We start from the raw sequence: 23,038 nt of genomic DNA, 5'->3' as shown, positions 1-23,038 counted from the left end.
AAGTTTGCATGCTTTCTTTAGAATCATATGCTGCATGTGCTCATCTAATTGAATCGAAATGTATATACATACTGTAAATATACATATATCAGATATGACTAAGGCAGTGAAATTAATATAATGTAAATATAGAACATACACAAACAAAAGAGACATTTTTCCAGAAAGGAAAGATTTTAATGATGCTGTAAACACGTTTTATTCCATTATTACAAAACCTGCAGTTGTACTGTACCATAATCTTTAAAAACATTCAATGCAACCAATTGAACATTTAATATGACTACCTATGCTTGGACCTTTCAGTGTACATATCACAATTCTGACATTAAAACCTGCAGAAATAGTAAAAGTGCTCTAAAAATGTAAAACTGGATGCCTTAAAGTTAGCATGCACAATCAAGTGTCTTTTACAATAAATGTACAAAAATACCAGAAACTATAGCAAAGCAAAACTCAAAATCAATGAGATTACATCAAAACAATATCAAATCAATGGAACAAAAAAGCAGATTTAATTTATGTTTTTTTTTATGATTGCCCATGGGGATTAAAGAAGGCTATTGTTTAAAGATCAGAAGGCATATTATTGAACTTGTGGATGGACGTGCATACAACTGAGTGAGCGAGTGTGTGTATGTGTGTAAAAGGACAAAGTGAGATTGCTAGAGCTTACAATTTTGCCTCAGAAAATTAGTGAGTGTGTGTGTGAGAAAGAGAGAGAATTCATTCAAAGGAAGAGCTATAAAAAGATACACCATGATTCATCAATCTTGTAGCAGTGGCGGTCAGGGCTCCTTCAGCACATTGGAGGAGCTATTATGTGTCTTCAAGAGTCTGCTTTGTGAGTATGTCCATGACTGGCTGGAGGGAAGATTGCTTGTGTGTGTGTGCGTACACTGAATACAAAAGAGAAATATTGTGCTTTTTGCTCCTACAGCCATCCACAGCTGCAACACAGAAACTTTCAATAAAAAAACAGCAAGTTTTATTACCTCCCAAAAGCAGAGCCAAAGGTTTGTGCGAAGACTGCGAACCAATAGGAGAGCTCCAGATGCACAGTGCAGTGAGAAAGCAAACAGAATGCTAATTAGTAAAGATGAAGCTGTAAACAAGTCATCACTATTAAATTATCATTTTGTCCCTTATTTTTTATTAGTAATGTTTTATCTGCCCCAGCTTTGACCATGAAGCCTAAAGGCCTGTTCACACCAAGTTCAATGTAAATAAATTTCAGGAAATTATTAAATAATCACAAAAAGTGCCTACAGACAATCTCTGATAATCCCACAACTACTATCAACTGTTTTGTTTTTCTTAGACCACATACCTATTACCTACATTTCACTAAATTCCTGTCCTATTATTCAATTTTGTGTTTTTTGTTAAATGTTTTCATACATTTTTACTGTGGCTTGCACTATTATAAATAAAATATTAACAAACTAAATATTTTCGCACTAAAACAAATCACAGTCTGTCCAATGCCAAATTTTAGTTAGTCTCTGAAAAGAAAATGTATCCACACAATTTAAAAAAAGTCAGATCATCATAGTATGATATTTTTTTATCTGATCGTAGATTTGATTTTGTCATGCAGTATGCATTGTTTAATTCGATTATTTCCTGCCAAAATTCAGACCTGTGAATCGACCTTAACACTTCACAAAGCACTTTCTAAACCCAGCAATTTTTCTAAGTACAACATAACCCCAGTTCTGGTCTCAAACATGGCAACATGTTGATCTAAAAACTTGATCAAAGACTGGATCCTGTGTGTTTTGACTATTCGCTTATAACAGCCTCCCTAAAACGACACCCTCTCTAGGTTGTGCTTCTCCACGGAGGATCTCCAGAAATCCCAACTTTGTCAGAAATTCCATCCGTAATCCATCTGTAGGCTGGACCTCGCAGAATACACCCTGTGAACCTGAGGAAGAAATACTCGGTTATCAGGGCTAATATCTTGTATAAAAGGCTAAAATGCTTCAAATTACAATCAGTGTTAGCGCACCGTTAGCTTTGAGGGCCGTTAGCAAGGCCGTGAGGAGACTACGACTGACGCTACAGTCCACCAGATCAGGAAGAGCCTCAAGCCTGAGCTGAGATGGGAAATGATATAGCAGTGAGTCTGGGTAGTCGTGTTCTTCATGGAAAAACAGCAGCGCCTCCTAGGGTTTCAGGGAGGAGAAAGTGCAATTCAAACCATGTCAGGATTAGGTTACTACTGCACCATTTTAAAAGTACTGTGGTATAGTGTGTTTCTGTGTAGCTTTGTGTTTAGCTGTAACTCTGACCTTTGTTGCAGTATGTCCACTGGCTCCATGGGGGCGTGAAGGATATTTGTCCCTCATAGCAGGTAGCCAGGTGGCCTGACATCGTTTGGCAAAAGAGCGGAGATCCAGAATGCCCACAGCGCACCCACATACACCTAGTTCATCCTCCAGAACTAAGCTGTACTCTGGGCACAAGGCCAGAGACGCACCCAGACACCTGAAACACAAACACAAACAGGTTGATATTTCTCATATACCTCAACTGATTTTTTTCAAGACAAAGAAGAAATATATTAAGGCATTATGCTTGAGTGCAACCTCCTTTTTCAGCTATTTTCTCACACAATCTGTCTTCCCTATATACACACAACCGTTTGTGAAAAAGTTTGTGAAAAGTCTCTTATGCTCACCAAGGCTGCATTTGTTTGATCAAACAGTAAAACATTAAAATATCTGTTTTGTAGTTTAATTTTTTTTTTTATGTAATTTATATTTGCAATGCCAAAGCTGCATTTTCAGCAGCCATTACTCCAGTCTTCAGTGTCACTTGAAATATGTCACTTTGATGTCACTTTTGATCAATTTAATGCATCATTGCTAAATAAAAGTATGAATTTATTTTCTTTTTTTTTAACCTTAGAGACCCCAAACATTTTAAAATAAGAATGTACAGTACATACAGTGCAAAAAGTATTTCATAAATAATTGTTCCCAACGTGTTTTGGAGAAAAACATTTATTTCATAATGTGATTTCCCCCCCACTTTCAATTATTTTACTTAAATGAAAGGTTAGATTTTTGCATTTAAAAAAAATAAAATATCAAAAGGATTAACAATGCAGATTTACTTTTTACAGCCATCTTTGATCATAATTACCAAGGGGGCAAATAATTCTGACCAGCACTGTATTTGTTTTTATAAGTTAAAATTATTATATATTGTATTTTGATAAATGTAGTGTCATAATTTTCAAATACTTAAATCAAATAAATATTAAACATCAAATTAAATGGCTTATTTGTGTATTGTGATTCCTATTTATTTCAAAGTGGAAATGTGCTGATTTTAAACTTTTTTTATCTCAGGGATCAGAGACTGCAATTATAGATAATAGATATAGTTTCTTAATTCTTACTCAGACTGAGGCATCTATTGAACAATAACAATAACAGAACATTTTAAAAGTGGGCTGTGATATGCTTGAGAGCAATTCTTGCCTGTCCCCAATGAAGTCAGGATGGGAGATGGCAACGTCCTGGCTCGCTTTACCCCTCTGATGCAACTGATGCACCATTCGGTACAGCTCCACCTAAAGTTTTGTGAAGAAAACAACAATGATAAGAGTCATAAATGTATAATGAGGTGCGAGTCAGTGGGTTAACAAGTATGCTTGAGTCACCTTGTCTTTTTGCTGGAATGGCCGTATGTTGTAAAGTCGAGAGGTGGGGAACAGAGGGGGAGGGTGACTGAATAACTCACTGCTGGTCCCCACAGGCAGAAGCATCTGATTCACACCAACACCAGAGAAAGAAAGACAAAAACAAGATTAAGACAGGAAAAGATCAAGAGACTGTAAAAAAACGACACCAAATGGATCTGGCAATTTATACTAATTTAATGAAATGCATAACTGTTTTTTTTAAACTGAATCATTAATTATGTCATTCCCACCTGCACCTCTCCAGACAGCCCCCCTTTAAACACCCATGGCTCCGCCTCCACACCATGTAGCTCCGCCCCTGAGGAAGCTCCGCACCCTGTCAGTGTCAACAATCTCAAAGCATCAATCATCAACAATATCAAAGCGTCAGTTTTTATGCATCATGCTACTGTTCAATAGTTTGAGGTTAGTCAAAAGTCTCTGCATTTATTTGATAAAAAACAGAGTAAAAACATTAACATTTTAAATATCAGTTTTCTCTTTTAAAATATTTAAAAATTAAAGTATTCCTGTGATAGCAAAGTCAAAGTTCCAGCAGCCATTACTCCAGCCTTCATTCTGATTTGGTGCTCAATAAACATTTATTTTTTATTAATAATGCTGAAAACAGTTGTGTTGCTTAATATTTTTGTGGAAACCGTGATAAAAAAAAATTCCAGGATTCTTTGAAGATTAGAAAGTTCAAAAGAACAGCAAATATTTGAAAAATAAACACTTTGTAACATTATAAATCTTGAGCAAAAGATTGAGCAAAAAATATTGAGCAAAGGATTCTTTCAAAAAAAGGTGTTACTGACCCCAAACTTTTGTACAGAAGTATCGCAAGAGAACATAACCAGTCAATGATGACTTAAATTTCAGTATTTTCCTCACACAAAGCTAGTATATGGCTTCAGAAAACTATGCAGAAATGAATATGCTACAGTATATATGTGCATGTTTGACACTCACAGTGGAAGCAGTTTTTCCAAGAGTCTAGCGGAAAACCTTCACTCAGTATACGACCCTCTGTGAAAGGAAATATGCTTGTGAAAAGATGGGAGATGAGGGTGGGAAACTGGAGGGAAGGGCGATCTACAGGACAAAACTTCAATGGTGATTCACACTCAAAATACATGAAAAGACAAGATCCTCTCTTCTTAATCATCCATACTACAGTATCTCTCTCACCTAGCCAGCAGATGAAGGCCTTGGCCACCAGCAGGGTGTTTCTCAGGTCCCAGATGTAAGGGTAAAGGTCATAAAGAACAGCCCTATTGATGCTGTTCACAACAGCACTGTGCAGTATTGCCACATCATCACACACAGCCAGGAAACGGCCTGCACGGGCCCGCCAGTCCTCTACCTGAGAGAGCAAGAGAAATATTACCATCAGAGAACACAAAGTACAACACATTCCATATTAAATACAAATATTTAAATAAATAATTGGGGTTAATAATAATAATCGAGCACATTAAACACATATTATAAACTACATCCATGTTGAATCATTACTATAATTTCAGTAGCATTCACAAGCAGATCGAATGACATATGAATCAGTGGTGAATAGAAAATATTTAATAAAAAAGGATGTTTCCACCTTCTGTGGCGAGGCCTTCTTGCCGTTGCGGTTGACACTGACGCAGTGACAGTTGGCTTTGAGCCACGTGAGATCCTGCAGGAGATTCTGAGCGGGTGGCCCGTGTTCATGTGGCAGGTAGTACAGGCCAACCAGCAGCCGGACCTGGGCCTCGCTGAGAGGAGCCCTCCCAGAACACAATCCCCTTCTAGAGCTCTTTTCATGGCTGGTGCTCCAGGAGACCTGGTTCTCCCCAGCTTTCAGATCCTGGCTCATAACCGGGTCTGCTGGGATTTCATCGCTAGCAAGAGCCCCTGTGCTCTGGGAAGAGGTTATGGGACATTTGGGCTGGGCTTCACATTGATTGTCTGAGCTATCGGAGGACTTTGATTTAACAGAGAGTTTTGAGAGCTTGGGGTCTGTTGGCCTCAACTGGCGTCCTAAAAGAAAAAATTCAGAAACTTGTGTGAAATAACTGGACTAAAAGATCCGATTCATGTCAGCAAAGAGATTCTTTGTGACCCGTGGACAGCATTGGGGGTAACGCATTTCAAGTAATGTGAGTTACGTAATCAGATTACTTTTTTCAATTAACTAGTAAGTAACGCATTACTTTTACATTTACAACAAAATATCAGTTACTTTTGTGAATAAGTAATGCAAGTTACTTTGTTTTCCCATTTATTGACTGACAGCTCTCTTGTCCTCATGTTGAGAAAAATCGTAAGTGCAGAGGCGTTGTGTGTAAACATGATGGTTATTAACATTTTAGACTAAATGTGAGCAGGCATTTACTCATCTCACTTAAACAAAAAAAGATATTCCTCAAAATGAATAAAATCAGTGAAATGCAAAATCAGCATACTACATAAACCTCCAATAATTAAATATGTTAAATAAAACAAATATTTTAATGAATTTGATCTCACTTTATTGACCGATGTACTTGATGTTGACCCAAGCAAAAATGACTTTAGATTTTTAATTTTTAAAGTAAGTGTTAAACTTACCTCTCCTGTATCCTATTCTTCTGCAATCCAGAATGTCAGCACAGGTGAAAGGTTTGTTTGAGATGTTCCCTCTACTGTACTGTTTAATTTTAATTTTGGTGTGAAAGGGCCTTTACATTTGTCCAAAAATAAAACTTTTTGTTATAAAAATAGAAGCCCAGCCTAGCTGGGAAAAAGTAATGCAATGCATTACTTTTCTTAAAAAGTAATTAAGTAATGCAATTAGTAACTTTCTAAGGGAGTTACGCAATATTGTAATGCATTACTTTTCAAAGTAACTTTCCCCAACACTGCCTGTGGAGGACTAGGAGTGCCACTTAAAAATAAACTGAAGAAATCATTGATCAGTTTATTCATTCAAATATCAGTTGGTAACTAAAAGTAAAACTATTAAGAATTGTTTTTGTTAATTGAAATTAAGCTGAAATAAATTTAATTAGAAAAACTTTAATGACAATTAGAAATATTGATTAGGGAAACTAGCTGAAATACGCTGAAGTATTAAAATGACTAAAACTACATATAATTTAAAAAAATATATACATTAAAGCTGAATAGAAAAATATTAAACAAAATTACAAATAATTTAACTAAAATTTTAATATAAAAATTAAAGCTAATTCAAAATATGTAAAAATACAATAATAGTATAAATAATACTAAAATAACACTGTCAAAAATCAATATAATATAATAATTAATTTTTATTACATTTGATTACATTAAGAAAAACTAAATAAATTAAATGTACATTCATGTACATTTTAAAACAGTTTGATTCATTTAAATGTAACAATTTATATTACAGTGATTCATAATTATAAAATATGTATTATTATTAATGGTAAAGTGATATTTAATTGAGTATTTTATTGTTACAATAACTACATTTTAAATATGAATTGAACAGCTAAAAAAACAAAAAAACATTTTATTACTACTTGTGAATACACGTGTGTATTAAACTCAGATGTGATCAATAATTTTAAAGGTAAAGTGTAATTTTTTCAATGTCTATCCCAGTTGAATATGGGTGTACTAATTAATATAAGGGTGTAAAAACTGTGTAAGGGTGGATGTTGTACCAGGCTGTAGAGGAAGGCTGAGTTCCTTCATCCAGTCTTGCAGGGCGGCTGACAGCGCTCTATCCACACGATAGGCCTCTTCATCACCTACAGAGGTCAAACTGTGTCAGCAAGGAGCAGAATGTTCCTTTATACACTTTATTTTACTTTTTTACATTTATGCATTCGGCAGATGCTTTTGTCCAAAACAACTTTCAAGATATACATTTTATCATTTATGCATTCCCTGGGAATCAATCTCAAAGCCTTGGCATTGCTTTTTTCATGCTATAATATTTGAGCTTCTCCCTGTTCTCATTCCTCTCTATCCTCCTTTACTCTGTACGCCCCATTCTGCTCTCACCTTTCCCCTCTTCCTTCACTTCTTTATGCCAGCTTCCCAAGGTATGCAGAGGGATGAAGTTGGCTTCAAACTCGCAGTTTGGATTAAGCAGCAGACCCCTCAGATGGGACCTGAGTCCGGGGGGCCGGCCCTTAAAAGGCCCCAGGAAGACACGTCGGGAGTCATAATCATTAGCATGGAGGTTGTCCCAAATGAGTGGTGGCCGTCGAAGCACCATCTGAACCTCTGCTAATGATTCGGCACTCAGTTCCCGTGATATCACCTTATTTCCTACAGGAGAGTGAAAGACAAATATGTAATGTTATAAATGTGGTTTACGTTTATGTAACCAACTGAAATTAGCTATGTTTCCATCCACCTATTTTTATGCACATTTTGGGACATCGCATAAAACAATTATGGAAATGCCAAGACATTTTTTTTTATCCGATAAGAAGACTTGCACATAAACAATGATGGAAACACATTTACTGAATAAATCCCCCGATGCGCAACAAAATACTTGCATGACTTTGCCTCAACAGAGGATGTGATTGGATAAATGGACCAGTGGACCTCATCGCACAGTGGATCTCATCAAACACATCTCAAATGTTGGGTTTGGTCATTCTGAAATGCATGAGCCAAAGTCTGTCATCAAAATGGTTGGCTGGAATTCCCTCCCAGAAGCTTCTCACATGATTGCATTCACAAACACCAGCCATCCGAACGCAAGATAACATCACAGCGTTCATGGCGCTATGTCTGCGCGCTCTGAGACGCAAGTAATTTATGAAGTACAAAGAGCCACAGTGGCTTCCCCGATTACACCAACTTCTATTTTTATTACATACTGTATATTTTGTGATAATTTTATCCTCTTGAACACATGGAATGGAAACTGTGCTTTATTCGCAAATGTTTTATGCGATATTCTAGTTTTGCATATAAGTTAAATTTGCAACTTTGGATGAAAACATAGATATTGTGTGTGAATTTTTAAAGGACACACTGCACATGTCTCTCACCGGTCCAGATGACAGAGATGCCAGGGAGAAGATCCTCCCCAATCATCAGCATGTAGGGAGACTTTGACACGCTAGGAGTGCACAGAGAACTACAGTACTCTAGAGAGAAAAGAAATAACAGCACAGTACTGTTTTATGGGAAGGAATGAGAGAAAAATGTAAGGAAAGACAGTGAGAATTTAGATGGGGTATTAAGACGAGAAAAGCAGTATTTCTTTTCTTCTAAGGTATCATTAAGTAAATTTTTCACTCCATTAAAATGATTTTTGTCCTGCTGAACTAAGCTTGATATATTTATGTATCGGCCTACCAGTGGGACAGAAAAGGAAGACAGGTGGTTCCCCCAGGAAACGGAAGATCTCATTGGCCACGGTGACCTGGGCGTGAGCGAATGAGGAAAAGGCCTCTGTATCTGACTGGCACATGGAGTGATCAATGTCATCAAATAGGAGGGCAAAAGCCTGACAGCCCAGGTCTGACACCTAGTGGTGAAATTAAAGAGAACAAGTTCACATTCTTGAACTTTACACATGAGTCAAACAGCAAAACAATTGTGCAGATGCTAAAGTTGGAACAATATTAACATGAAATAAACTGTAAAAAAGTGTCTTTGATTTGAACAAAGTGGGATAAAAATGAAAAGATACCGAGGAAGAAAACAAGTGACTTTGCTTACCTGTCTGAGTTTGCGTTTGAGTAGTGTGAGATCACAAGAGCTGGAGAAGACGATGTCCTGACCCGGAGAAAGAGCGTATACAAACGTCAGACCCCTCGACTCTGCTTCACACACCAGAGCTTTCAACTGAACTGGAGACAGTGAGAGAATGAGAAAGTGAAAGGTTTCAAAGTGTGATATGGCACCTTTATCATACTGGAATTGCACTATATTATTGCAATACTAATGATTCATAATTCATTACAATAAATATATCAAGTTTTTTTAGACAGGTTATGATATGAAACTACAGGTTACGATATGAAAGCCTACACTGTAAAAAATTATATGATAGTTATGAAGACATATGTTTTTACATTGCTTTAACTCAACAAAATAAGTTATTTTTTATAAGTTATACAAGATTCAACTAATTTTTTTAAGCGGGTTTCACCCAAAAATGAAATTTCTGTCATTAATTACTCACCCTCGTGTCATTCCAAACCTGTTAGACCTTCGTTCATCTTTGGAACACAAATTAAAGATATTTTTGATGAAATCCGAGAGGTTTCTGAACCAGCCATGCATGTAGCAACGCCACTGCACCTTTCAAGGCTCAGAAAGGTAGCAAAGACATCGTTAAAATAGTCCATGTGACTACAGTGGTTCAACCTTGATGTTATGAAGAAACAAGACTACTTTTTGTGCGAAAAAAATCAAATTAAAATAACGACTTTATTCAACATTTTCTTCTCGTCTGTGTCAGTCTCATACGCTTCTGATCTAGTAAACACAGTCAAAGACGTTAAAGGGACTTTGACACAGTGCAGCTCATAATTGGCAGGCTCCAGCGTCAGCATCACACGCATGCATTGTGGTGCTCACGTGACCAGCGTCGACCAATAATGAGCTGGCGTTCTGACGTAGAACCCAGAAGCGGGTTTGGAATGACATGAGGGTGAGTAATTAATACAGAAATTTCATTTTTGGGTGAACTAACCCTTTAAGTTGAAATAACTTAAACATCCAAGTTGATTGTACTTAAAACTTATTTTTTACAGTGATAACAAAAGTACTGTAACCCCCATACTTCAACATACCCTCTTCCTCTGCTGAATAAACTTCCCTCCACAGTAACCTGTGCTTCAGATCATCTTTAGGACCATACAGATATGTGTTCAAACCCCACATCTGCATCCTGAAAGGGACAATGGGTGCATCATAATAAGAAAAATAATTTCAGAATTTAGAATGGATCATGTTTTAAGAATATTGTGTAAGAAGACAGCAAGACACGACAGGGAGAAAGAGAGAGAGACAGGCAGAAAATAGAGACATGCATCTCTTGATGATCTTGCATTATTAATGATCTTGCATAATTAATAATATAAGAGGTCACATTTCCTGCAGAGAATGAGTCTGAGTTTAAAAACAGCAAATGGTCGATTCCTTTGCAGAGAATTTTTTTTATTTTATGGTCTGTCCCTCTATGAATTTCAATCTATCTGTAAAGAGAAATAATTTATCTGCAGTGCAATATTTTATTGTTATTTTTAGTACAACCATTTCAATACCATGCCAATGACAATGTCCTCTAAACAAATATTGTAGGATCATGATTACTGGATAAAGTTAATAATGGTTGATAATGGAAGATCATGTTTTAACTTGAACATTCAAGACCCAAGGGATAATGTTTCAATTAACTCCTTTTTATGATATGAAGGTCACATTAAAACTGGGGAACTTCTCACCATGCTTCATTGTTTGTTTTTGCTATATGAACTTCTCACCATGCTTCATTGTTTGTTTTTGCTATATTTAATTGAATTATTTAAACCCAAATCTTAATAGTAAAATCTTTCATTCGAAAAAAACTGTCAATCTAAACAATGGGCCCTATCATACACCCGGTGCAATGCGGCGCTAGGCGCGACGTAAGTGTTTTTTGCTAGTTTCAGCCTGACACAGTTATCTTTTTCACGTCCTGTGCCACGTTGTTTAAATAGCAAATGCATTTGTGCCCATCTGTTCGCCCATGGGTGTGCTGGTCTGAAAATGAGGTGTGTTCTGGCACATTGTTGGTGCATTGCTATTTTGAGGCAACTTAAATAGACTTCGCCATTGACCAACTGAAACCTGGACTAAAGTCAATGGCGCAGTATTTTATTATTTTTATTTAAAGGGCGCATTAGTAATATGTGCCTATAGGCGGGTCCACAACGCGCATACACTCTGCTTATTACACACACTGGAATGCACAGCAGCACACAAACTAGCCAAATATTACAAATAAAAGGATTACAATGTAAAAGACTCATATTGTGTACATAAAGATATGGTGGAATCCAGCTTGTCCCGTAGATGGTCTGCTTGCGCGACGAGCTGATCCGTTTCCTCGCTAGAGAATCGTTCAGTTTTTCCGCTTGAAAATTCCACCATGTAAATAGCGAATCCGCCATGGCGCAAGCGCAACTGGCTTTTAAAAGGGAATAGGAAATGACACTCTGATTGGTTTATTGCACGTTACACCCAAAACACACCCTATACTCATTAAGAGAATAGGGATAACTATTTAAGACCATGCGCCGGGCGTGCCGACCATTTTTCCCCTCGTTAAACTAGCAAAAGTGGATTTGGACACGGCCTAAGTGCACTTGCACCGTGCGCTTTAGACCATGCGCTTAGATCGTTATAATAGGGCCCAATGAGTGAAGAAATTGTTTTCATTTTTCCCTTTAAAAATAACAAAAAAATAAAATAAAAGTTTGTACGTGGTAACCAGCATGTCAGTGAGATGAAACATAAGATACTAAATGTGAAGAAAATAAATACAAATTACAAGTTAATTCAACCCAAAATTGAGGGTGAGTAATTAATGACAGAATTTTGGGCTGAACTAACCCTTTAATGTAAATTTCATAATCTAAAATATCAAATAAAAAAGTTAAAATATCAATATTTTAATGCATCATTTACAATCAAGCCCTACATTTGCTAACATTATTAAAAACATATTATTTAATACTATATAAAATGCCAGCTATTACATAAAATTGAAGACAAAGGAGTAGGCCATTTGTTTAAATAAACTACTGTGGGGGAAAAAATAATGTGAAAAGTGTTGTAAGAGAGTTTATTTTATAATTCTCAACAAGACAAGTAAAAAACTGAGATAAAACAAGGTTTGTACAAAATCATTCAATTTCACAAGTGTGTGTGTGTGTGTGTGTGTGTGTGTGTGTGTGTGTGTGTGTGTGTGTGTGTGGATACCCTCTTGCTCATTTCCTTTCTTCCTGTGTGTCCAGATGGATTCCCATGCACCCTAATTTCTGTCATTGATCAGAACCACAACACAGATATGAACATATATGTACACATGCCAGTGTGAAAGAGTTTTGCGCCATTTGATGGAACTGTTGCTTGCCCTTCTAAATCAGTTATATTTTACATAGTAATCCATTGTTTAAAGATCTATAAAGATGTCATGTAATTATATAGATGTGTTGCCATATAATATTCATATTCCCTTATATCAAAGAATAAGAAATGGGAAAGAATGAGTGAATCATATGCAATAAATCTTTTTTTTAAGATCATAAGAAGCTGTACTAAGCTTAAAGGGAGGAGAACTTGAGTTCAGCAAATCAAACACAGATCTGCCAGTCCATGCCAGCTCACTGGGTAAGTGTGAGTTTGTTCATAATGCAGCAGCAGAGAGAGAAAAACTGCTTTATGACTGAAGGGCAGCAGGGACTCAATACAGGACAGCATACAGTATACCTGTTTTAGATGCTGGTGTGTTGGTGTCACCATTAGGCCTATTAACTATACCTAAACCAAGAAGATTTCCTAGGTTAACCAGCTTGACCAACTCAGTTTTGCTGGAAAATTGAATGGCTACCAGCTATTCCAGCACTAAACCAGATCAGAACAGAAAGATTGTCTTTTCAGCAGGGATACCATCTCTCTTGTTTACAATCTGTCGTTTCTTTCTCTTTCATTAAACCACTGTATGACATTTATTATCCTATTAGCTCAAAGACTCACTATATAACAAAACAACAACAATAATTACGATAATAAATTATTATTATTATCATCATCATCATCATCAAATAATATATCAAATAACAAATAAGAAAGAATGAATCAAGCACAAGCAATTTTTTTTTTTTTTTATTACGTTTAAGAAAATAAAACCTAAAATAATAATATAATTTTCAAATAAATGTTTTTTTATTATTATTATTAGCATCTTATTTCTATGTTTTGCTCTTTTCCTACCTCACCCTTTCTCTGATTCAAAGATGCAAGGGAAAATGGACTTGTTCCTTGCCATTGGTTTCATCATGGTGTATAAAGATGTGTGAAACTGTGGCTCAGTGGAGTCATGCTGGCACCAATGTCCAGCCATTAGTCATAAAAAGCCATTTGTCTCTCTGCCCACAGGCTTTTACACCTCTGCAACACACCAGCTGCTCTGTGCTGCCCCCTGGGCAGCCTTACTGCACTGCTCTGATACCACCATGTTACCAACATGATCCAAATCAATATTGCATATTACATTGTATAACCCCAGACTTATAATATGTAATATTTTGTGTTCTTTTAGTAATACAAGTGCATATAAAGAGCAACCTCATCATCCCATTTAACTGTGTGTGTGTAGTCACTGATCCAATACTCACCATTGAAATAGTACCTTCCTTTGTTCCATTGACCAGGGTCTCCCATAGAAACCTAAGGAGTAGAGTATATATATATCACACACGCAGACACATACCTGATTTTTTTCTCCATTTACACAAGGCAGCATTTCATAACCGTCACAAATCTTCAGTATTTCTGTTCTTTTCCACCTCCTCTTCACTGCAACCCACTCAAAACAGGCAGGTTTTGGGCAGACTCTGAAATATGGACTTGGCGCATCCATCCCATACTGGACCCATTATATAATACCGGCCAGGGTCATCACCAGAGGTATGAGGCACTCTTAAGCAAATAATCTGCTTAGTTTTAAGGGTTGTCTGATGACTCTTATCACAAAGTTGATACATATATTCCTCTATTTTTACAGTGTTTTCTGTACAACATTTCACAGAGACAGCCATGACAAAAGTCTTGGATTTGCTCTGAACACTCTTTCTGTCTGTAGTTCTTGGCCAGAATAAGCTGCGATGCGAAGCAGATCTTTTTGCGAAAACAGCCTCCATTGGTTTCTGCTTGCTTGCGCATTGATTGATTGTAATTCATGAAGTTAAAGTATTTATAAAACTATGGTACATATCATTAAATACGTTACATCCATATCCACATTTTCACGCATCCATCCTCAATGCCTCTACTGAGAGCTAATGAATACATTTTGAAAAATTCCAAAAACTTTTATAAGTTGTCACTGACAGTGTTTGGGATCACACATCATTATGTCGTTCTAGCATAGATTTTGCTGCATTAGGAAAGACAGTGGTTGGTTATAATTTATTATTCATGTTGGCTGCCATGCTGATGGAAAAACATACCACACATATTTTCTTATGTGTTTAGAAGAAGCTTGATTTGCTTCAGTAATTATGAATATGAAGTAATTGATCCTACTGGTATGTGAACAATACAGTAGCTTAACAGAAAATAATGATGTTAATGTTCATAATATCATAATATCGTCACATTTAACAGATTAGAGATGGGTAATGGTGGCCAGCTAGTGAGAGCTGTGCAGGTAAAACCTCACTCCCCTGATATCAAGAGGAAGGCTAGCGGATGCAGCCTTTAGCGTAATTGTTAGCGCGACCGCCTCCCATGCCGGAGACCCGGATTCGAATCCCGCTCAAAGGGGGTAGAGTCAGACTGGTTACACAACAATATAAAAGCAATTGAAACTTGTTATATAGTATGTAGGCCTATCATCTATTATTGGGTATATATGTGTGTGCAAATGATGTTGGATATACTTAAATATCCAACTTTATACAGTATATAATCACATAGCCGAGATTTGCTATATAATAGGCATCACTTTACGTAAGTGCACTGTGTGCAAGTTAAGCTGGATTTACTCATAGTAGCCTAAATCTACTTTAATGTAAAGTATCACTAGCTTTGATGTTATAGATCATAAAGTGTGACTCCCCTCTTCCCTTCCACAAGTTCTAGCTACAAGTTTGCAGCTGTAAAACATGTGGGTCAGTGAGAAAAAGCTACTGGAATCCCGCAGGGTGCCCTGGAGAGAAGAGACAAATTGCCCACCGAGCCAATAATGTGACACTGAGCTACAAACAAGAGTAAGGCCAATTAGGAGATATGCACAACATGCATGTGTGTGTGTGCGCACAGTGGATGGAGATGGAGATGTGTGTGTGTTACGGTTTCTAGCCAGCTGCTTCCTATCACACTCCAGTATAAATATGGAAATAAATACCCAGGATGCTCCACGTCGGCTTAGTAAGATGAATTACATTGTACTACTAGCCCATAAATGAGAAATTGGTTATTTTAAAGGTTAATTATATGTGTCAGTATAGCGTGGTGCTTATTTTTTTTCCGTAAACAATTGTAGTAAATAATGCTTCGAAGATACATAGCCACACCAATTCACGTTAAACATGCATTTTAACGAATAACGTTACATCTATATTTGTGGCTCCCTGACAAGCATTCAGAAAAATAATGTGTGCGTAAACTTACCCTCAACAACCCCGCATAAAAACTCGTGTCGTCCCTCCATCGTCGCTATGATTGTCTATCAGGATGCGGATTCAGTCTCTCCGGACTGAAGTATTCAGCCGCGCATCCTCCCCTCCGGCACACACAGAGCGTGTGAACTGAAACCGCAAGCCATGAAGAGAGAAAAGAATTACGTTTTTTATTGCAGTTATGTGTTGTTGTTGTTTTCAATCTTCAAACATTGGAAAACTATCAAACGTGGACGTTTCTTGAGTAGGCTATGTGAGCTCGATTCTGCCTCTTGTCTATTCGCTCAGTGCACTCTACGCATTGTTGCCAGATCTCTCAAGACAAACAAGCAACCTGATTCCAATAATGGTTTGAAAGAAAGAAAGAAAGAAAGAAAGAAAAAAAGAAAGAAAGAATATACACCATCATAGGTGTTTATGACTTCTTTCAGCCAAACACAATCAGTTATTTAAAAAAAAAAAATGCTTTATATGCTTTAAATGCTTCCATGCTTTATAATGGGAGTGAATGGTACCTAAGGCCCAAAAAAACGCATCCATTCTCCAGGGGGTTAATAAAGGCCTTCAAAAGTGAAGGAATGCGTTTTTTATTTATAACTTTATAAACTATAATGACTGCTTCCGGCTGTACATAAGTCGAGTTCCAGTGGAAGAGTGACGAATGGGGAAGTGGAAGCACAGAGGATAGAGCAAAACTGAACACCGGTCACGATTTAGAAGTCTAATACAATAACTTTTAAAGAGAAATGTCGGAGGAGCTTGAGTTTGTTGCCCTAGTTTGTTTGAACCGTGACAGGCGTCAAAGCTTACGCTACTCCTACAGTACATGCTACGTCATACGCTGGAACTCAACTCTTTCATGAATGCGCTTTACCCCCGTTACCGGAAGCTAATGATTATGGTTTATAAAGTTAAAATTATGGATATTTTTCTTACAAAATATTATATAGCCTAATTTGCGCGATGTGAACAATGTGAACCATTTTGAGGGATATTGTACAATATGCGGGAGATTCCCAGACCAACCGGGAGAGGTGTAATGTGTCTGTATCCCATTTTTATACAAACAAGAAAAACAAGTTCAAAGTAGTTTATAATATGCGGACATGGCAACATTGACTCTACCGGTAAAGTATTTTGCTCCACCAAGCGGCCAGCGTGTATAATATCAGCACACAAAAATATCAATCACTGCTGCCTGTTCACAATTAGAATTTCCTAAATAAAATTTTATTTAAATTAGAATTAATAATAAATCGCGTAGGCGCTGGATATTAGTGGTTGAAATAGATTATTAAAACTCATTTTGGATTTAAACCGAATGTTAGGCCTATGTCTGGTTGTCTTGGTTACATAGTGCAACCAACTGTGGGAGTGGAAAACGGCGCATGAACTTGATTAAATACGTTAGATTTCCTTTTGTCGTTGTAAGTGTGCTGTATTCGAGATAAGAACTTGTCTAGGAGGTTTCAGGATGTTATCAAAGAAGAAAAGCAAAAAAAAGTCAAAGCAGCAACAGGACGTAAATGTCTCGGCTGAGAGCGCAGAACAGGGGGAATCAGAGAGAGAGATGCTGTTACACAGGGAGTGAGTTGCCTGGACTAGAGATTCAAAGAACAGTTTAAATCACTTTTGAGATAGACGGTTCATTAATCTAGTTAATATTGCTTTGCATCCATAGATATGATACTCTTACTGAGAACCTAAGCACACTGAAGAGGAGAGCTGAACTACTGTATCCTTTTGCACAAACAGTAACAAAATTCCTTGCTTGAAATTAGCCTACGACTTTTCGCTGGGTACATTCAAAACACACTTTCACTAGTCTTTCACACACTAGTATCCACGAATGACATTTCCTCACTCTATTTAAGTGAAAGCGGTTTTCACACTTGTGTTTCTGCCAGAGAATACGGCCGTGTAAAACACATTAGCATTTAACTTACTGTATTTTGAAGAGTGCGCATGTGCGTGGAGATGACCGAAAGCTTGATGAAGCCGTACAGTACAGCCTACTGCAATATTGTAAACGCACCAACCTTGTGTTTTCATGTCGATTGACCAATAATACTAATGCAGTCCAGCCAGTAGCTCAAACTGACAGATATTATGGATCTGCATTTGTGTTAATGTTTGACAGTTTAACACACAATCAACTCCAGACGTAAAGAAAATGAGTTTCTTCAGAACGAGGTAGTTCAGACACGTACAGAAAATGTAAGTTCTCACAAATTAACACAAATGTTTGTAAAATTAATATTAATTATAAATTATCATAATAATTAATCATATTTGTCCTAGGCCTATATATAAAATCATAGTCATTCTCATTTTCTATGCTGTGCAGGTAGAGTACATCTTATATCTTTCTAAGGCGGCAGAGAAGAGACAGAATGCTATAGTCACTCTGAGTGATCGGAGCCATCAGGAACTTGAGGAGCTGCAGAGACTGAGACAGAACATGCAGGATAAACATGAGGAGAAGAAGAACGGTAAGACAAGTGTGTATGTATCTGTACAGGAAATGAAGGCTAATCGTAATCGTGTGGTTATATTTTTCTGTAAATGACTGAAAATGTAGTGTGTAATGCCCATACATTATTACAAGTCATTTTACCAACAACAGGTACAATCAATTGCTCACTACAGTTAGTTAGCCAGATAGTAGTTACTTGGTTTGAATATAACATTTGAAACATCAATTGTTGCACTTCAAGTGTGTTTTTTGTGTTTTCAGAGTTGCTGAGAGAGATCCTGCTGATGGAGAATCAGCTGGCCAAGCTAAATATTGAAATTGCAGACCTAAAAGAGGTTAAGGTAGCAGGATCTCTCTTTTTTATTATTCCTTTTTGTGTGTGTTTGTACAGTTGAATTAACCAAATTAAAGGAGAAATATTACAAAAAGTTTGTTGTACTTAATTGAAAAAAGTTAAGTGAACTCAATAACTGATTATATTCAAGGGAAGGTACTGTAGGTGATTTGTTCAAGATTTTGTTTTTTTTGTTATGCTGGTTGAATGTCTCTTCACATCCTAATTGCAATCACTAATACATTTAGACCACTAGTTAAGTGGTCTAAATGTATTTATATGTATATCATCTGTGGAAGGCGAATGATCATAAAATGTTCATCCAATCATTGCAATCAGTTCGAATGCAATGATACGATGTCCTACCTGCCTGTCAACGTATGTATTTTATTACCTCCGGTCACCCTGCTCACGCAGACATCACATGTCATCAGCGTGTTTCATGCAATGCAGAGTTAGAAAGATGTCAGTCACCGAGCCCGGCAACTGAAACAGCAGCTACCTTTTACAGTTCCTCCTTACCAAAACAACGGTCTGGAAGAGATGGAAACTTGTGACGTTATACTCTGAGTGGTTTATGACTCGAATTTATGCATTTCAGTGGCAACACGTCAGCTGGTACAGGTCGGTCATTGCTCTTTGAATTTTTTATGTTCTTTATTATTTTAATTCAATGTGCTTTGAGACATGAGGTAGTTTAACGCCGTCTCGAGTCTCGTGGAGCTTTTGTTTGCTCCCTGCTGTACGCGTTCATGTGTTCTGAAGGATGCGTGGGTTTAGACAGCACTCTGAAGGGAGGGTGGGATATTATGCTTTCAAAGCTAGCTTGCTATTTCTAGCCTTTCAGAAAATTGCCTACCCTACCTTTCAGCTGAACTTAAATAGAATGAGTTTAGCAGAGTTCTAGTTCCCAGCATGCTTCGCGCCAGACTGCCAAGTGCCAACGGAGAATAAATGTTAAAATTAAGTGTTATTTTGTCTGTTTTGTCTTAGTATTTAATCTTCTGTTATGTTGGGGCTTATAGGGTCTCTGTTATGTTGTGTTTTGTAGCTGTGTTTTGTAGTCTATAATTTAGTGTTTTACCATTGTAGTGAACAGTGGAGCCTGTGGTTAGGTGGAGGATGGACTGCACTGTTTTCAGACTATGTAAATGGCATGTTCCATACATGCACATGTATAGTGATCTGCTGCATCTGAAATCAAATACTTTCCTACTATATAGTAAGTGAAAAACAGTACGACAAAAGAGTAGTATGTCCGAATACAAAGTATTAGAAAAACACTAGGGCGAAAAGTTCCCAATGACCCACTACCAAAGCCACTTAATTTATTAATTCAAGCTGCTTTGAAATGTGTATTGTGAAAAGCGCTATACAAATAATTGAATTGAATTGAATTGAATTGAATTGTCAAAGCTCATGTGCTGTATAGGTTCTGAAATAAGTGTGAACTAGTGTCAGCATTTTCATATAGTTGAGGATTACATAATTGTTTTCATACTGCACTGAGATGGAATGGCTTTTTATATACATATTTATGTATTTGTGTTTGACGTAGACTCTACAACAGCAGCAGTTGTGTTGTATCACTGAGCTGCAGAGGGAGCTGACTTCTTTGCAGTGTCATCATTCAAAGACTCTGCTTGCTCTCAAGGCTGATTTCAATAGAAAGATGAAGAGCCAGGTGCAACAGGCAGAAGACCAGATGCAAGCTTTGATTATCTCAGCTAACAAGGTGAGTGAATGCTAGTTGTGAAGTCAATCAGCATGGTTGTTTGTCAAAGGACCATGGGAGACACTGAGTCAAGACATTTTCTCTTCCCTCTCCCTAGGAGGCATCTCACTGCATGATGTCCTATACAAAAAATGTGTATCAGGAGAATAAAAGCCTGTGTGAGGAGTTCAAAAACCTTTTCCTGAGAGATGAGGCTCTACACAGTCAACGGGATGCTCTACTGAATCATCAACGACAACTGTTGCTGGAGCGAGAGTATGTGCAGAAGCTTCGCACCCAACGTATTTCCTCATGCTCAAAATCCACAACACCAGCGGCTGCAAACAACAGAGAACACCCCCGGAGCAACCACCAATAACTGGAGCCAGTTCAATTACACTACAAGGGAATTGTTTCATGTCATTTTTCCCCAGTCACTTTCAATAAACATATGAATACATTGTAAGACTCGAGAAGAATTTGCTGAATGAAATGAGAAAAAAAATGCTTTGTTTAGTGATCTCTATCCTCCTGAGACCCGAGAGTTTGCCTGGTGTGCATTTTATAATTGTTCTTGCTATTTGGGATAAGTAGGACCTAATAAGTATAATAACTAAAATTTGTTTTTGTACAGGAAGTAGTTTTTGCAGAAAATTATGTCCTCATGTGAGGACAGTGGGTCTATGATTTACCATATGATGTCCTCATGTGAGGACATAGTACTAGCAATCAAAAAACAAACTTAAATGGTTGTAATTCAAGAATGCTTTGGAATATATACATATGGTTGGTATTGTTTTTAAGAAGACATTTGCCAGATTATTGTAGAAGTGAAATAAATTATGAAAGTGAAACAGAAAAAAAGTTATATAAGTTTGAGTTTATGAAAATATAGAATGTAAAAATATAATTATTTATATTTTATATAAAATATATATATTATAAAATATATTTTACTCTAAAACTGCTAGAAAATTAAAGCCAAAAATCTAAACAAGTTGTGTTCCAAATTTTAGGTTGATATCTCAAAAAATGAGCTTTCAGTAAGATTTTATTTGGGCGTAGTACCAAACTTTTTCACTAGATGGACAGCCAGCTTCCTTACTGACCATATAAGGGCGTCTCCATTTTCATATGTTTTGAGTGATCTGAACCATGTCTTTCCATAATTTCATACAATTTATGAAGTATACATCCTATTCAGAAATAGTATGGGTGTTTTGGCAGTATTTGATTTGATTTCAACCTCTAATAAACATAAAAAGAGCACATATGTGCGTTATAGCTCGCTGCTGCATCACAAATCGAGAATCCATAATATTTTTCTTTATATTCTAAACATTTTCAGACCTTTTTTTCTCATAACATTTAATTAGTGTTATCTTTTGAACTCTTGGCATGAAAACAAACTGAGGTTTCTACCAATCTTTCATGATTTTTCATGTTTATTTCTATTTCAAAATAAAGGCCTAAACACGCCTAATGAATATGAAATATTCTTGTTGCAAATTGATTTTATTTTAAAAAAAACAGCCACCAAATATGAAAACTAGAGATTGTAAGCTTTCAAATGATATATAGTTTGTCAATATTACTTTAGGTTTTTACTAAGGTATTATTGTTCTAAATATATATGGGCAAACGTCCCACCAGCTAACCATATGTTAGAATAAATAACGTAATATAGTCCCAATGTCCTCAAACGAGTACTTCACATTTACTGATGTCCTAGAGTGCTACTATTACTAAAATATGTCAAATTTTTATCCCCGTATGATGATAGAGACAGTATTGTACATAAATACATTTGTTTCATTCATGTAATTTGAATAGATTTTTTTACCTGGGTCATTTTTCTTTCGGGAACTGGTGTAGAAGTGTTTTGCTGATATTCCAGCCATTTTCTTCTCACTGACATTGGTGTAATGTTGTGATATCACCACAAGATGGTGTGGGCAGTGTCCCTAAATGTGGCCAACATGTCTAAGATTTACAAATTTGACTATCATTGTGTCAAGAGGCAAAAATGTAATGTCCTCATATGAGGTCGCAGGGTCTCAGGAGGCTACTATCTCAGTAGACCAAGATACAGAAAGAGCGCCAGTTGGTCCCATAGTTTGAAAATTGTGAAACGCATACACAAAGAGGTGTATCGATAGGTGTAACGGACGTAGGCCAGTAAAAGCTGTCCGTGTTTTACTCACTCCCCTGATCTCAAGAGGTGCTCTAGCGACAGACGTTAAGAGGCTGTGGATTTTAGCCTCTTTGTTAGAGCACCCGCCTCCCAAACCGGAGACCACAGTTTGAGTCCCGCTCGGAGCGGTTAGGGTAGAACCGGTTATATCAGTTCAAGTGGCACTTTTCTCAAAACTTGTTAAAATTCTCAAATAAAATAAATAAATAAAAAAACACAATACCAATGAGGTTTGTGTAC

At 36.8% G+C, this 23,038-nt stretch overlaps 2 protein-coding genes across 5 annotated transcripts; one reads left to right on the top strand and one right to left on the bottom strand.

Moving 5' to 3' along the window:
• Positions 1-151: 151 nt before the first annotated feature.
• Positions 152-22,772, bottom strand: LOC309486892 (protein O-GlcNAcase). Of its 4 annotated transcripts, none has more exons than XR_014201707.1 (18): positions 16,073-16,374; positions 14,074-14,125; positions 10,483-10,580; positions 9,404-9,534; positions 9,038-9,209; positions 8,728-8,826; positions 7,721-7,990; positions 7,378-7,464; positions 5,304-5,722; positions 4,889-5,063; positions 4,670-4,726; positions 3,949-4,034; positions 3,677-3,781; positions 3,495-3,586; positions 2,298-2,493; positions 2,015-2,171; positions 996-1,930; positions 152-899 (listed from the first exon to the last, which is right to left on the bottom strand). XR_014201707.1 is itself a non-coding variant. In XM_082154360.1 (18 exons), the coding sequence occupies exons 2-18, from the start codon at positions 16,110-16,112 to the stop codon at positions 1,794-1,796; spliced, it is 2,373 nt and encodes a 790-aa protein (XP_082010486.1). In that variant the 5' UTR covers positions 16,113-16,209; positions 22,448-22,772; the 3' UTR covers positions 152-1,793. The 4 variants fall into 4 exon arrangements, 3 of the variants coding, with proteins under 3 accessions (XP_082010486.1, XP_082010485.1, XP_082010487.1); XM_082154360.1 differs by adding an exon at positions 22,448-22,772 and having other exon boundaries at positions 152-1,930; positions 16,073-16,209; XM_082154359.1 differs by having other exon boundaries at positions 152-1,930.
• ccdc166 (coiled-coil domain containing 166) lies at positions 17,265-22,083 on the top strand. Its single transcript, XM_082154994.1, has 7 exons — positions 17,265-17,667; positions 17,762-17,815; positions 18,243-18,297; positions 18,428-18,572; positions 18,818-18,897; positions 20,449-20,625; positions 20,723-22,083. Exons 1-7 carry the CDS (start codon positions 17,555-17,557, stop codon positions 20,981-20,983), a joined length of 885 nt encoding a protein of 294 aa, XP_082011120.1. The 5' UTR covers positions 17,265-17,554; the 3' UTR covers positions 20,984-22,083.
• Positions 22,773-23,038: the final 266 nt, after the last annotated feature.

This window comes from Leuciscus leuciscus (assembly GCF_965113295.1).
Source record: "Leuciscus leuciscus genome assembly, chromosome: 2".
Lineage (NCBI taxonomy): Eukaryota > Metazoa > Chordata > Actinopteri > Cypriniformes > Leuciscidae > Leuciscus > Leuciscus leuciscus.
Note: the sequence above shows the minus strand (reverse complement) of the source record. Positions and strands in the feature narration are given on the sequence as shown.